Genomic DNA, 15186 nt, shown 5'->3' with positions numbered 1-15186 from the left:
GCAGCCATGGCTGCTGCGAATCCAGCACAACAGCTCCAAGCTCAACTGACTTGTTCAGTGTGTCTAGATTATTTTAAAGATCCAGTGTGTCTGGACTGTGGCCACCATTTCTGCCAGGCCTGCATCACTCAGCGCTGGGAGGCATTGAGTGCAAACTTCCCCTGTCCTGAGTGCAGAGAAACCTTCTCCCAGAGAAACTTCAAACCAAACGGACAGCTAAGGAATATTGTAGAAGCTTCCAGAACGTTTACACTGGAGCCAGCAAAAGAACCAGAAGTTGGGACAGTGTGTGAAAAACACAACGAGGATTTAAAAGTCATCTGCCAAAAGGATCAAATACCCATTTGTTCGGGTTGCCACGTGTCCCGAGATCACAGAGAACAGGCTGCGGTTCCCAAAGAGGAGGGTGCTGAGGATTACAAGGTAAGAAATCACAGGATGGTGTAAAAGCTGGAATGGCCAGGAACGGCATTTTAATAAAAAAAATTATGGCAAAAAAAAAAGGGGATACGGTTAGACACCCTTATGAACAATACTTTAGCAATGAGAACAGACTTATAACATGCTGTTATTAACCTGTTCTGGCCCCAAACCATTTTTAACACCAATAAGGACTCAGAAAAGTCAGTTCTGCATTGGCCCAGGGGCTGAAATTTATACATCTAGCACAGTACTACTAAAATGGAACTGCTGTTGACCTGGGATGCATATTTTGCTAGAAACGAGAACCTCTTGTGTGCACGTGTTGTGCACTTGTCATGAATCAGCGCAGCCACAGAAACTGCTGGATTTTCCTGAAAAAAGGCACATGAAGGGAGAGAGTAAAAGTCTCCGAGCTGAAATGTGGCATATGAAGGGTAGCTCGCTTCAATATGATCACCTCCTAAAAAAATACCAATAGCTTCTGGAAGATCCAAACTTACAGGGATTTCAGGGACCTGGCAGTACTGATACACAAAGCCTTCCAGGGCACAGTGAAGGTCATACCACATAAGTCATTGTTGCTGATGCGATTTTTCTGTTTTTCATACACAATTTTTTTTTTTGTTGTGTATTTTTGGGAAGAGTCACTCTCATACGTGCAGCTGAGACCTTAGAGGCTGTTTTTCGCTGGCAATTTTTAGGGAGATTTAAATGTTTCTGCTCCACAACTCTTGACAGTACAGGTGGCAATGTACGACCATGAGATCTCCAAGGATAATGTCTCCTATTCCTATAGGGCACACATGGGTCAGGTATTTAATCTTGTCCCAAATAATGAACAATCACTTTGTCCACATTTCCATCAAGAATTTTATATCCATATCTGTGACACAAAACCTCATCTGTATCAGTCAGCCTTCGGAAATATCTCTTCCTTGCCAGAGGATCCCCCGTTGGGAAAAGATGTCTTCCTCTGTGGATCCATTTGTCTTGATCACACCTCTGGTCATCTTTTTTTTTTTTTTGTCCTCTTTTCTTTCATAACTGTATGCAAGCAGCTGTCCATTATTTTTTGGCTTAGAAGCTGGAAAAGTCAATATTTTGTCCTTTACAGGATTTCTTAAAATATCCAGTGCTACTTGCAGTGAAAGTGGTCCCAATTTATTTATATATAAACTACACAGACTGGAGGAAAAAAGACTAAACAATTATTTTATTGTATTTGTGCACCTGTGACCTTTAGGCTTTGTTAAATCTTCTGCAAAGCTTTGTGCAAATCAGATTAGAGTTGCGGGTGAGACACACCACTGACTGGACAATTGTCAAGACGCAACAGATGTTAGAGCAGGATGATTAAAGTAGAATAATGTATTGCATTTAAGCAACACACACTACCAACTCAATGATTGGCAACAATGATAGGGACCTAGGAGGTTAGTGGCCTATTCTGAACAGACTTACGTGCCATGCAACTGCACACATAGGATTTTCACACCCTCTAAGCAGCTCTGTGCATTCTCGACACCGATTGAGAGCTATGTGCTGGGGGGAATGTCAAGGTTCCAAACTGCAGAGGTGAAAGCGGGTTGAAAACAGGTGTTCCCACAGGTACATGGATTCTGAATCAGGAAGAAAGCGAGTATTAGCCCTCCTGGAATACCCACACTGTCCCCTTCACTGCCTGCTCCCTGACCCCATTTCTGTGGTAACATCTTAGCTGATCTATGAGTGAGCACTTTCAGTGTTCAGTGACGGAAGAGTGAGGTTAGAGTAAGGAAATGGACTTGCAGGGGCAGACAGACAAGGTGGGTGAGATAATATCTTTGGACCAACTTCTGTTGGTGAGACAAGCTTTTGAGCTTACACCGAGAGAGGCAGCAAATCAGCTGCAAAGCAAAAGGGAGCAAGAGAGACTCAGACTTTTTAACCAAAGCCATGCAGTAGGAGGCAAACAACTCATTTTCATCCTCTGGGCTACTTTCAATCAGAGTGTTTTTAGTAATAATTAACCCCTTCATCATTTGGACCAAAGAGAGAGAGACCACAAGCCTGAGAATGACTGACTGTATAGTGGTTAGAGCACTAACCCATTTAATTATGTATTTGATATTCTTGCAAATATAAATAAATGGGGGGGGAAATCCTCCAAAAACAACCAAAACTAAACCAGTTTTTCTTTTGTTAGGACCAAATTCGGAGCCGTTTGGAGATTCTGAAGAAAGAGAGAGACGAGATTTTGTCATTTAAATTGAGTGTGGAAAATAAAAGCCAGGAACTGCTGGTAGGTGCCGTTATTACTCAGAAGCAAATGTGCACAGGGACATTATCAACACACTGCTTAGTTTGAGTATCGTAAAAGGACTAGTTAGTAACAAGGTCTCATCCGTGAAAGGTGATTCCTTCTTTATTCTCATTGTAAAGAAAAACTCTTCTGCTTTAATTGAGAGTCAGCAGGAAAATGCAGCATTAAAGAAAGAGCTCTAATAATCCAAATATTTTCACTGATAATTCCCATGTAATTTGTTTAATTAACAGTAGTTTCTCCTTTTAGTCTTTCAACTAAAGCTGGTTGAAAATTTTCAGCCAAAAAAAAAAGCTCCCTGCGGATAAATGGGGTTTAGTAGAAAACAACTTGCAAGACATTTTTTTCAATTTTTTGACCAGAAATTTCAAAATGAAACAAACATTTTTTGTGTCAATTCAAACTAAAATTTTCATTTTGTTTTAGAAAACAAAAGACAGTTTTTTAATCTCTTTTGTTCTACTGAGTGCACTAAAATAATTTACAGGGGTTTTTTACCTTTGTTTTTTCCTTTTTCTTTTTGCCACTTTTTCAAAAATGGGAGCTCTTTTGAAGAGGTACAGGGAGGAAGTACTAAAAAGAAAAATGGGGAGGGGGGGGCATGAACATTATTTTGTTCCACTTCAGGAAAAGGGAGAAACAAAAATGTGAAACTTTTCAAAAGTTATTTCAAGATATTTTTCAAACAAATCAAAAGCAGTTCCATTTTGAAAACGGACAAATGGAAACCGCTTTGAAATGTCAATTATTTTTGCAAATTTCCCCACCCCGGAATGTTTTGGCCAGCTGTACTTTCGACAGAGATAACCATAGCTGGACAGTCAGTACAGCTGCTCTAGGAATCTGCTGCCCCACAGGAGGAGGCTCACTTAGGGCCTAAAACAAAGCACAAGGAAGTCCTTGGAAAGACTACAGGCCAGTTCAGTGAGCTTTGGAACAGACCCTTATTAATATCGCTGCTAGATATTGCCATGAAGAAGATCTGGGTTCCAAATCTGGTCTGATTTCCTTGCTCCTAGGGTACCAGGGGCCAGAGAGTGCTCCAGAAACAGCATGAATTGGTGGACGTCTGACCAGTTCACGTGCACTCATTCCTAAGCAATCTGCAAACTCAGATTTGCATGTGCAAAAAGGGGTCTTCCCAGCAGCCCAATTTGTGCTCAAGGTCCCTGTGTGGCTTACAATCCAAGATTTATGGTGTGCCAAATTTTATGTATCCAAAACTGTTTTCAGAACTTTTGAGAGCACATGATGGAGCTCAAATGTTAGTACTTTTTTTTTGTTTTTAAATGCCCTTTATGTCCAAATGTATTTTGTGGACAGCATGTGTTCCCCAGTTCAAGGCTAGAACCCAAACTAAGAAGCACTACTGTTTGCTCTCCAAAAATAATCCTTGCCAGTCCAGTTCTAAATCCCACACCTGCTGTGCTTCCTGTTATTAGACGGATCTGGTTTTCTGGAAGCCACTGATCACAGATTATCTGAATCATGCAAGAAAAATTCATACTCCTAAACACCAGTTAGGACTCTTGAAAATGTATTGGAAAATCTTCTGTCTACTGAGCATAAAGTATATTCTCCATAAAATGTCAGAAGTTAATTTCTGTGGGGTTGCAATGACGTGCTGCAACGTGCATAAAATGTCCCATGGCTTTATAAAATGTCTCATGACTCACTCCATATTCTTGTCCTTGACCTGTGCTTTTCCTGTTTGTATCTCGTCATTTCAGAAACAGCTAGAAACGGAGAAGCAGAAGATTTTGTCTGAATTTCAGCAACTGTGCCAGTTTCTGGAGGAACAAGAGCAACTCCTGCTGGCCCAGTTGGAAGAGCTGAATAAGGAAATTGAAAAGAGGAGGGCTGAGTATGTTGCCAAATTATCTGAGGAAATATCTTCTTTCAATTACCTGATCAGTGAGATGGAGCAGAAGTGCCAGCAGACAGCAAGTGAATTCCTGCAGGTGAGACAGTGTTAGAAACACCCCAGAACCTTTCACAGGGCAAGAAAGTCTCCTAACACTTCCTTTTGGAGTGTAGGAGTGAATGGTCAGAACATATAGTATTGCTAAAATATACATTATTTTTCCTTAAGCGTTGATCAAATGCCCATTAAAGTCAATGGAAATATACTTCTTGAGTATAATGAGCATTGGATCGAGCCCTAAATGAAAATAAATTCTTCTTTTGAATTCGAGTGGGAGAAGACTCCTCCAAAAATGGCTGACTCCAGACTCTGTTCTCCCTGTCTCTTAATGCAAGAACAAAGAGACATTCAATAAAATTAGAAGGTGACCAATTCAAAATTGATCCAATGAACACATTTTCACACAGCACGTAATTAGACTGTGGAACTCATTGCCACCAGATGTCACTGAGACCAAGCATTTAGCAAAAATCAAAAAGGGATCTGATATTTATATGGATAATAAGAATATGCAGAGTGATATTAAACCTCATGCTTTATTGCTTCATCCAATCACTAACTATTAGAGAGAAGGATGAGAATGTGGGAGGCAGATTATCTTACACCTTCCTCTGAAGCATCTGGCACTCTCCACCTTTGGAGACAGAATACTGATTAGGTGGACCTACAGTCTGAGCCAGTCCAGCAATTCCTGTGTTCCAAACGCTAACTCCAAAAGATTAAAGATGGAACCTGTCATTAATTATGGAAATAGCTAAGATTGAAGCAGAGTTTCCATTTTATGCCTGATTTGGCCACTCTTCTACATATGCCACATAAGGGAAAATATTGGCTTTAAAATTGATACATGAGGTCTGAGGCTGTGGTGATGTTTTTTTTTTCTGTCAGAACTGAAGTTAGTGAGGGAAGCTGTTCATTACTTATGGTACCCTGAAAGTGTGAGTAGTTAGAATTCCAAAAGCCTTCTAATGATTTTAATTGTCAAAAAATGCCTCTAAATAGCAAGAAAAGAAAAAAACAACAACGTTCCATCCTGGACATATGTAGCTGCTATCTAGGGCTAAATGCTGGGGGCAGCTTTCTTCACCCCTCAGGTTTCCTGCATTGATCCTGGGGCTTAGGATAGTGAATGGCCCTGTGTTACTCTGTATCCCACACTCATTGTTCTCACCCAACCCTCAAGAAATCCACAGGACGTTTGTGGGCGAGTGGGGAGAAAGTTTACAGCATGGGGGCAGCACAGCCTGGGGGCGTCCCTCCCTCTGGACCCACTGGAGTCCGCAGGAGGGGATCTTCCCCAAGCCTTTGAGCGTTAGGGAGATTTCATGTGCCCGCTGGTTGTCCAAATGTCATTACCTGAAGAGCTAGTGTGCCTCCACGAACAAACTTCCTTGGGCCTGGATCCTGCAGTCAGAGCACTTCTCCAAAAGAGCAAAGGCAACACCTTTAATGTTTTTGTTTGCATTAATAAATAACAAATAATTTCACTTTGAACCTCACACTGTGAAGCCAAAGTGAGTCCCCTCCAGAGCAGGAGGGATACTTAGTTTGAGATATGGGACTGAATTTCCTTTTATCTTTCTCCTCTAGGACATCAAAGGCACCTTGAGCAAGTAGGTGGCTCCTTCTCACTGTCCCTTTCACCTCACAAGGCAGAGACTTGATTTTCAACATGAGACAGTGCTCCCCGTGGTCCAGCAGTGCAGAGTGTGGGGGGTGGTTCCCAGTCTCTCTCCGTTAAATATAATCTTGGGGGTCTTGTCATTTTTACTAGACTCCAGAAGAGACCAGCCTGAGAAGTTATTTACCTACAGGCAAGGTTGTTATTTATAGTGTAGCTGGTGGAATGGAGAACGCAGGGGGGATTGGGGATGGAGAATGCATTTTTCATTTCGAGGTCATAGACTCCAAACTCCACCTAGGTTGGTAGGGATTGAATAGTCATCAGCTGGCTCTGACTTTCCATGAGCTGTTTATTAATTGTTTCTTATCATGCAGTGAGTTCAATCAGTGGGCTTGGCAGGGCAACAGGTACGATGGAAAAGACATTCCCTGCTCTAAAGACTTTGTAATGTGTTGTCATATTGCTACTGATAACAGGCTCGAGGCAAAATCAGGGCCCAACATGCTGGGTGCTGCACAGACACGTAGTAAGAGACAGTCCCTGCCCCAAGGAGCTTACAGTCTAAAGAGACAAAGGGCGGAGGGAGGAAGGATTAACATCAATTTCAGGGGATATTCAATAAAAACAAACCGCTGCACTTTGGAAGGAAAGATCAAATGTACAACTATGAAATGGGAATAACTGGCTAGGCAGCTGTACTGCGGAAAAACACCCCACCTCTGCTCCCTTGGGCAGTGCAAGGTCATTAAGTAGTTTGCCACTCCCTCACGTGTGGAGTGGACGCACACCAGCCTTTGTAAGCGGAGAACCCCTGTGCTAGTGGTCTGACCATTGTATGTATCCAAAGAGCTAAATAAGAACATAAATTATCTTTGAAATGGATAAGTGGGTCTCACTCCAGGTGCTGGTACAATAGGTGTCTACATCACCACAAGGATTGTTACTAATTATCCCCTTAAATAGTGTACAGGATATGTCAGGGGATCCTGCTTCCCACACTCACAATACAAGACCAAGGGGATGCTCAGTGCAACAGAAAGGCAACTAGTGTAAAGCTGAGAAAAGGAAATACTTTTTTTTTTTTTAAAACACAATTCATTATTAACCTGTGGAACTCATTGCCACATGGTATTACTGAGTTTCATAGATGCATAAAGTTGAAGGCCAGAAAAGACCATAAGATTATCACATTTGACCTCCTGTATATCACAGCACAGGCTTCGATTTTCTCATTCCCCTGGGGGTGTTCGACCCCTGCTTGGCCCCAGACCCTGCCCCCACTCCACCCCTTCCCCCAAGGCCCTGTCCTGCCTCCTCCTGAACTTGCTGCACCCCCTGTACCCCCAGCGCCTCCTGGCCGCTGCTGAACAGCTGATCCCCTGTGGATGGGAGGCGCTGGGAGGCAGGGGGAAGAGCTGATCTGTGGGGCTGCCGGTGGATGCTGAGCACCCACTATTTATTTATTCGTGGGTGCTCCAGCCCTGGAGCACCCACAGAGTCGGTGCCTCTGTATCACAGGTGCTTAAATTTCACCCAGTTATTCCTGTGTTCAGCCCAGTAACTTGTATTTGACTAAATCCTAACGTGTGTTGACTAAAGCACTGTCCACAAAGCCATTCAGTCTAGATTTGAAGACATCAACAGACAGTAACACCTGAAGCTCCCTAGAAGTGGGGGGGGGGGCACCAGTGCCCAAACCATGGCCCCACCCCTGCTCTGCCTCTTCCCCCAAAGCCCTGCCCCCTGCTCGCTCCTCTCAGCCCCCTGCCCCCATCACTTGCCTTTAAGGCAGGTAAAAAGGGAGAGAGCATCAAGAGATGGAGAATCCTCCACTTCCCTTGGCAGTTTCTTCCAAGGTTAATCCACCCACACTCTTAAAAATGTCTGCTTTATTTCCCATTTGAATTTCTCTGGCTTCAGCTTCCAGCAATTGGTCCTTGTTATGCCTTTGTTGGCTAAACTGAGGAGCCCTTTAGTACCAAGTCTGTTCTCCCCATGACGGTGTTTATACCCCACACTCAAGTGCCAGGGTGCTCTCAGGGCAAGACATTTTTACCGGCCCTCAAATCATTTTTGTGGGTCTTCTCTGCATCATCTCCACTTTTTCAACGTCCATTTTAAAATGGGGACACCAGACCTGGATGCAGTTTTCCAATATCGGTCTCACCAAAATGAAGGGGAAGCTTGTAGTGTCAAGCTGGTATTGGACGTATTCCTGAGGCCATAGAGAATTTAATCCTCCACGGTCGGCTGAGCTACAAGCATTCACTAGAATAAAATACATTTTAGTAAAACACAAATATGAACGGACTCCACAAGGAGTAACACTGGGTTGTTCTTCAGATTTGAGAGGGAGAAGTTTCAGAACCCAGTGGCCTTTTCTTCAGACCTGAAATGGAGAAGCTGGGAATCTTCTCAAAGAACTGCGTCTCTGGAGACCATAATGAAGAAATTCAAAGGTAATAAACAGTCACCTGGGGAATTTTCTCACATACATTACACGGATAATTGACAGAGCTGGGGAAATGTCTGAGGGAAAATAACTGTGGATGGAGATAGTCAACTAATCATTTGGAACCTATGAATTCCCTACTCAGCTCTCAATATGGCACATACACACTGGGTTAGGGTCCTAAATTTGAACTCGCTGGGGATTTTCCTTTCCTAGCATCTATGAACGTTAACCTTCGCTTGAGCTTCCTGCTGAATTAACTGTTTCTGAAGTATGTTTGTTTGGAATTTTTGTCTGCAAGTCCTCCTGTGTCCTCACAGTCCCTCTCTTGCTTTAGAGCAGGGCTGGGGAACCTTTTTTCTATCACGGGCCATTGACCCACAGAAAAAATCAATCGAAGGCCACTCCCCCACGGGGGGACAGAGAGGCTTGGGACGTCCCCCCTGCAGCAGGCCAAGCCGCTGCTCGCGGCGCTAGCCCCACGGTGGGTGCGGAAGCAGTAGCGCTGGAAGAGTGGGGGTGCTGAAAGCCAGTGGTCCCAAACTTTTTACGTGGCGTACACCCTTACCCATGTCTGTGCCCCCTCAGCCCAGAGCTGGTGCCAAGACTGGGCTGTGACCTCGCGGGGGAGGCGGAATGCGGACAGGGGTAAGGGGGCTGAGACTGGGACCACAGTTGGGGGTGGGAGCAGAGCCCCAGGTGGGGGTCTGGCAGCCATCCGGTACCCTGGGCATGGAACCCCCACGCAAAACCTGGGGGTGCTGCAGCACCCTCTGCACGCCGAGTCCCGTGGCTCTGCACAGAGGCTTGGGGCTTCCACCCCATGTCGGGCCAGTCTGCACTCGCGGCTCCAACCCTGCGGTAGGAGGGGGGTGTTGGTGCTGCAGGCCGATGAAAATTAGCAACATGCCAGATCTGGGCCATGGGCTGTACGTTGCCCACCCCTGATTTAAAGATTCTCCACCTTTTATCCTCCTGAGCTGGAGAAAATAAGACCACAAGGTCTGTCAGGAAGGAAGAGCCAATTTTATTAAGTCCTAATGATACAGGGGCAGATTTAAAGTTGATTGAATGCTAATCAGGGAAAAGGTTTCTGTGTATTGGTCTGTCTGTGAATTATGTGTTGGTTTCAGAGGGTTTGTCTACACAGCAATTAAACACCTGTGGCTCGCCCGTGTCCAATGACTCAGGCTCACAAGGTTCGGGCTCGGGCTGGAGCCTGGACTCTGTGACCCTCTCCTGTCACAGGGTGCCACAGCCCAGACTTCTGCCAAGGCCCGAGCATCCACTCTGCAATTAAACAGCCCCATTGCCCGAGCCCAAGTCAGCTGTCATGGGCCAGCCACAGGTATTTAATTGCTGTGTAAAACATCTCTGGGTATGTCATGTAACCTTAGGTCATGTGCTTTGTTTTCATGTTTGTGGTTATTTTTCAGTGAGTGTGTAATGGTTTGTATTGGTCTGAATTGCATTTAACCTCTTTAACTATAACTTCATAAAGTTTGTTTTCTTTTCATTTGGCTTTTGTGTTAGAGAATGGACAGTGTGAATATGACATTCAATCTTTTTCACCCTTTTCTTCCTCTAGACTCTCTGTCGTCTAGACAGCGGTTGGACAAAGGTAAATTTCTGGAACCAAAGGGGGAGTGAAAACTTTCATATGAATCATGGTGGCTCATTGGCAGCACCGTAGTTCAGGTTTTGTTTCAAGTTTGCATTTGACAGGAGCTGAACACCGTTATTACTGGTGGCTGCCCAGATCTTTCCTAAAAACAGAAAAGTCGATTCTTTTCTCTATGATAATTTAGAATTGAGACTCACTCATGATCTCGCGATAGAGCTCTGGCTGAAAAAATATCCCGACATTTGAGAGTTCTAAACACGAGGCTTAATTTTACTTCGAAATCCTGTCAGCTGCCCTGGGTGTGGCTGGGGATCCCGCTGTCAGCCACCCCGGTGCGGCTCCTTCCCTGCCAGCCTGGGAAGTGGGTGAGGAGACCTCACTGTAGCCCCCAGGCGTAGGGAGGATGAAGAACCCTAGAAGGAGCAGAGGTGAGGCTGGGTGGGCTTTATTATGGCCTGGGAGCTGTAGGGGGCCTGAAGTGAGCAGGGGGCTGGGGGGTCTGTATCGATGGTGGGTTCTGAGCAGATAGGGTGAGTGCTGGGAGGGTGAACTGAGGGCAGTGGGGTAGGGGTGCTGAACTGATGGGGCGGTGATGATGGGGCAGTGATGATGGGGGCTGGGGGACTGAATTGAGGGGGGTTGGGTGGGGACAGAACTGACGGGGGCCTGAGGGACAGGATTAATTGCTGGGCAGGAGATGGGCAGATGTGGGGGTGAGAGCTCCTTCAGCAGGAGCCAAAATCACCTTATCCCGTACATGTGGGAGAGTGGGCAACACTGATTGTCACATGTGCACGCCCTGGGGAGGGCCCAGGGGAGTTCAAACTCAAGACCTAAAAATCACAATATAGTCCTTTTTAAAAAGGTCACGATTTTTGGGCCAATCTCATGAGATTTGATCTCTTGAAGTTGGCATTACTGTATTAGCCATTGTATAGCCTTGGGGCCATCAGTGTGGAGTTTGGAAAGTCCCCTGATAGACCAGCACAAGACAAGCAGCCATTCAGTAAGTGTGCGGTGTCCTCAACCACACCGCAGCTACACAGAGTCATGGGGGGCCTGTGATGTCTCTAAAAAAGCAATTTTATACAGGAGGACTTTGGATTCCCTGTAATCTGCTGGGAGCCTCCTATGATGCCAGGATCTCTAATCACATCTGTGGGGACAGGTGGGTGCAGATGGGGAAAGATTGTCAGGCCCTTTGCTGCTGCTCTGTCAGCGCAAAGGGGCCTTAATATGCATGGAAACAGTCCCCAGAAAATAGCTTCTGTGCAAGGGAGCCACCCCCGTCCGTGTGAAGTTGTCTACAGCAAGTCTGCTCCCAGCCGTTATTGTAGGAGTGGGTTGGGGGGCCGGGTTGGAGGGCCATGCTGGGGGCAAGGGCTGTCCTTAGGGGCGTGTGGGGTCCGGGGCTGAAGTGACAGATTTGTTTCTTCTGCGACTGACTGCACCTGCTTGCAGCTCCCCCCAAAGCGTGGGGCCCAGAGTGGTCAGCCCGATTCACCCTACCCAAGGGTCGGCTCTGGTGGGGGCATAGACAGGATGCATCACACTATGGCTGCACTCTGCTTTGCAACGCTGAGGCCCCTGTAACTAGGGGCCAGGGAGACTAAAGGAAGGACAAAGGTGGCTTAAAACCACCTCCCTCTAACCCCCCTTGTCTTTCCCCCAAGCACACGGATGGAATAACTGAGAATCAGACACTGGGTCTGGGAGCCTGGCTGAGCTGAGCTGATCCTTTCACTCTGTCACTGAACTGGCTCTGTCAGGGGTGTGAATCCCCTCTGCACATGGCTGAGATCTCAGCGCTGCTCCCCTTGCAGAGCTGGGTAAATCCTGGAGGGGGGAGATTCTCTGATTCACCCCCCACCTGGGGCAGGTTCTGTCACTGACACGATCAGACCGTGCCCCAGGGCTGAGCTCTGCCCCTCACCCTCTGATTCTCTCTCTGCAGTGAACGTGACTCTGGATCCAGACACGGCCCATCCCCAACTCATCGTGTCTGCGGATCGGAAAAGTGTGAGAAGGGGAGACACATGGCAGGATCTGCCCAACAACCCTGGGAGATTTGACACTGAGCTCTGTGTGCTGGGCTGTGAGGGATTCACCTCGGGCCGACATTACTGGGAGATAGAGCTAAAGGAAGGCGAAGTCTGTATTGTGGGGGTGGTCAGAGAGTCTGTGAGCAGGAAGGGAGATATCGATTTTAACCCTGAGCGGGGGATCTGGGCTGTGCTGTGCAGTGAGGATCGCTACTGGGCTCTCACGTCCCCTGATGATCTCACCCCCTTCTCCCCGAGCCGGGGACCCCGCAGGATCCGGGTTTATCTGGACTATGAAGAGGGGCGGGTGGCATTTTTCGATGCTGGCAACGGGGACCCGATCGTCACTTTCCCGCCAGCCTCTTTCGCCGGGGAGAGAATCCGCCCGCTCTTCTCTGGTCCGTTGCTTTTCATTTCCCTTTCCTCTCTCCTGGGACCATGCGCTTAGTGTGCGGCTCACACTGGGTCCCCGAGGTGCCCTGTCCGGTCCCGTGAAACAGGCTCCTCTAGCCCCCACCCTCCTGATCTCTATGACCTGGAGGACTCCGCCAGTCCTCCCCGCCGCACAGACAGGGCTGAAGGGAGGCGACGCTCTCCCCATAGCTCTATGGCTGTGGAGGTCTGTGTGAGGCGCTCTAGGCTGGGGCTCTATGCTCCTAGGCCAACTCGGTGTGGAGTGTGGGGGGGGGGGGGTGTCCCACCAAGGAAGGAGGGAGCCCCCCTGTGGGAGAGGGTCCCAGCCGAGGGCCAGGGAGAGACCCCTCAACTGGGGGGCCGGGGGGGAAAGCAGGGGGGGATGCCTGGCTGAAGAGTCGGGGTGGGGGGAAATGGGGGTGTTTCAAATCCTGTTAGCTGATCGTTATTTGACCACAACCTGCTGATATATATTTAAATACAACTGTCAGCGTGTGTACGGGGTGCGAAGGCTGGAATTTTCAAAGGAACCCAAGCGACGTCAGACTCGTTGATTTTCAGTGGAACTCGTGCTGCCAAGTAACTGCAGGTGGGATTTTCAAAAGCACCGAAGTCATGTTTACCATTGTCTTAGTTTTAATGTGTTAATATATTTTCTAGAATAATGAATTGTCCCCGTGTGGGCAAACTGCTTGTGTTCTCCTGTTCACCTTATTAAAGTCCCGCAGTAAATGGACCCGAGAGGGATATTTGTCACTCCATTTCTCACTCCATATGTCACTCCACTTCCTGCCGCCCGGTGATTGCAGGGCAGGCCGGACCCTGCACTTACGGGGCGATGGGAAGTGGAGTGACCCGGCCCTAGCCCGCTCTGCTCTGGACTCGGGACTGGGGGGCAGAGGGGAACCACCCCCCAGCACTCGCCGGTGGCGCACAGCTGGCTGGGGCCGGGTCACTCTACTTCCCGCCGCCGGTGAGTGCAGACCCGACTGCTGCTGGAGTCCGCAGGGGAACGGGGGAAGGGCTGGGGAGGAGCAGGGGTGGGAAGAGGCGGGGTGGGGGCAGAGCAGAGGTGGGCCTTTGGGGAAGAGGCGGGGTGGGGGCAGAGCAGGGGCGGGGCTTTGCGGAAGAGGCGGGGCTGGGGCGGAGAAAGGGCGGGTCTTTGGGGACGAGGCCGGGCAGGGGTGGAGGCAGCTTTCATGGCTGGCTGAGCCGGCCAGGGGATCGGGCTGGCCGGGGCCCCTTCCGACTCTGGGCCCGGCGTCAGTACTGCTTCCTGCCCAGAGGGTCTGCGATGAACGTGCACTTAAAAATGTAACGCGTTAATTGTGCTGTGCATTAATCGCAGGCATTAACGGCAGTTAATTGACAGCCCTAATAGGAATTAGATACGGTGTCCTGTCAGCTAATTTTCAGGTGCCTAAGTAGCTCCTGGAATCACAGTTAAAGTTGCGCCCCTACCAAAATCTGATATGGCCCCCCTGGGCTCTTACCATGGCCTGCTTCAGGCCTGACTGGGGGTGGGTCCTGGGGGGGAGAGGAGGAGGATGGGGCGGGGCCCCGTGGCGACGGGGGCTAAGGCCCACTTCAGCCCCGCACTGGGAAGACACTTCCTCTGCCAATCTGTGCCTGCCCCAGGCTACTACGCTTGTGTTAAAACATGGGCGGCCGTGAGGGCCCTGACGCAGCATATTCTGAAGAAGGTTGAGTTGTTGAACACACTCTACCTCCCTCATTCAGTTAAAGCTTTGACACCCCTTTCTGCTGGCTGCACAAGGTGTGGGGTGTGCGTGAAATGGGAGGCCATGTGGCCGTATCACAGGAGCGGAGACCTGAAGCAGTTGGCACCTCTGGGGGCTGTTTACAGTATTCAGTGACTCCCCTTAATCCCTCTCCCACCCACACACCCTTTCGAATTCCTGGAGGACTTGTGGTACCCTCCCCCAGGGAGGAAGACACAATCATACATAAACCTTTCATCAATGTAATACAGTGGTCACCAAAGATACTGCGTGGGGTTGCAATGTATGTCACAACATGATGTCTAATGGCCAGTCACAATACAGGACTTCCTAATGCTGTTTTGTAATTTCCCATAAATTATAGAGTCACCCTTCTCCGAGAATAGGGCTGGGCTGGACTTTAGCCTTCAGATTAGCAGTGATAAGGTTAGATTAAATTATTATGCCCATGAACTCTTGCCACGCACTATGATGTTTACTTATCATATTTGCTCTATCCTAAAAATGAAACCTCCCAACACAAAGTGCACAATTGAATGTCTTGTTTTAAAATTTGGAAAAGCAGCTCAGAGACCTTTCTCCTTAACTTGAGAATAGAAGCTTGTGGCAGCCTGCATGAAAATGTCCTCAGGGCAGACA

The 15186-nt window shown here is 47.8% G+C and overlaps 1 protein-coding gene across 1 annotated transcript; it reads left to right on the top strand.

The window, feature by feature from the left end:
* LOC141998280 (E3 ubiquitin-protein ligase TRIM7-like) lies at nt 1-12839 on the top strand. The gene is made up of 7 exons (XM_074971008.1): nt 1-423; nt 2609-2704; nt 4456-4686; nt 6240-6262; nt 8617-8732; nt 10314-10346; nt 12304-12839. Exons 1-7 carry the CDS (start codon nt 7-9, stop codon nt 12837-12839), a joined length of 1452 nt encoding a protein of 483 aa, XP_074827109.1. The 5' UTR covers nt 1-6.
* Nucleotides 12840-15186: the final 2347 nt, after the last annotated feature.

This window comes from Natator depressus, chromosome 14, assembly GCF_965152275.1.
Source record: "Natator depressus isolate rNatDep1 chromosome 14, rNatDep2.hap1, whole genome shotgun sequence".
NCBI lineage: Eukaryota > Metazoa > Chordata > Testudines > Cheloniidae > Natator > Natator depressus.
This window is presented reverse-complemented; position numbering and strand designations above follow the sequence as displayed.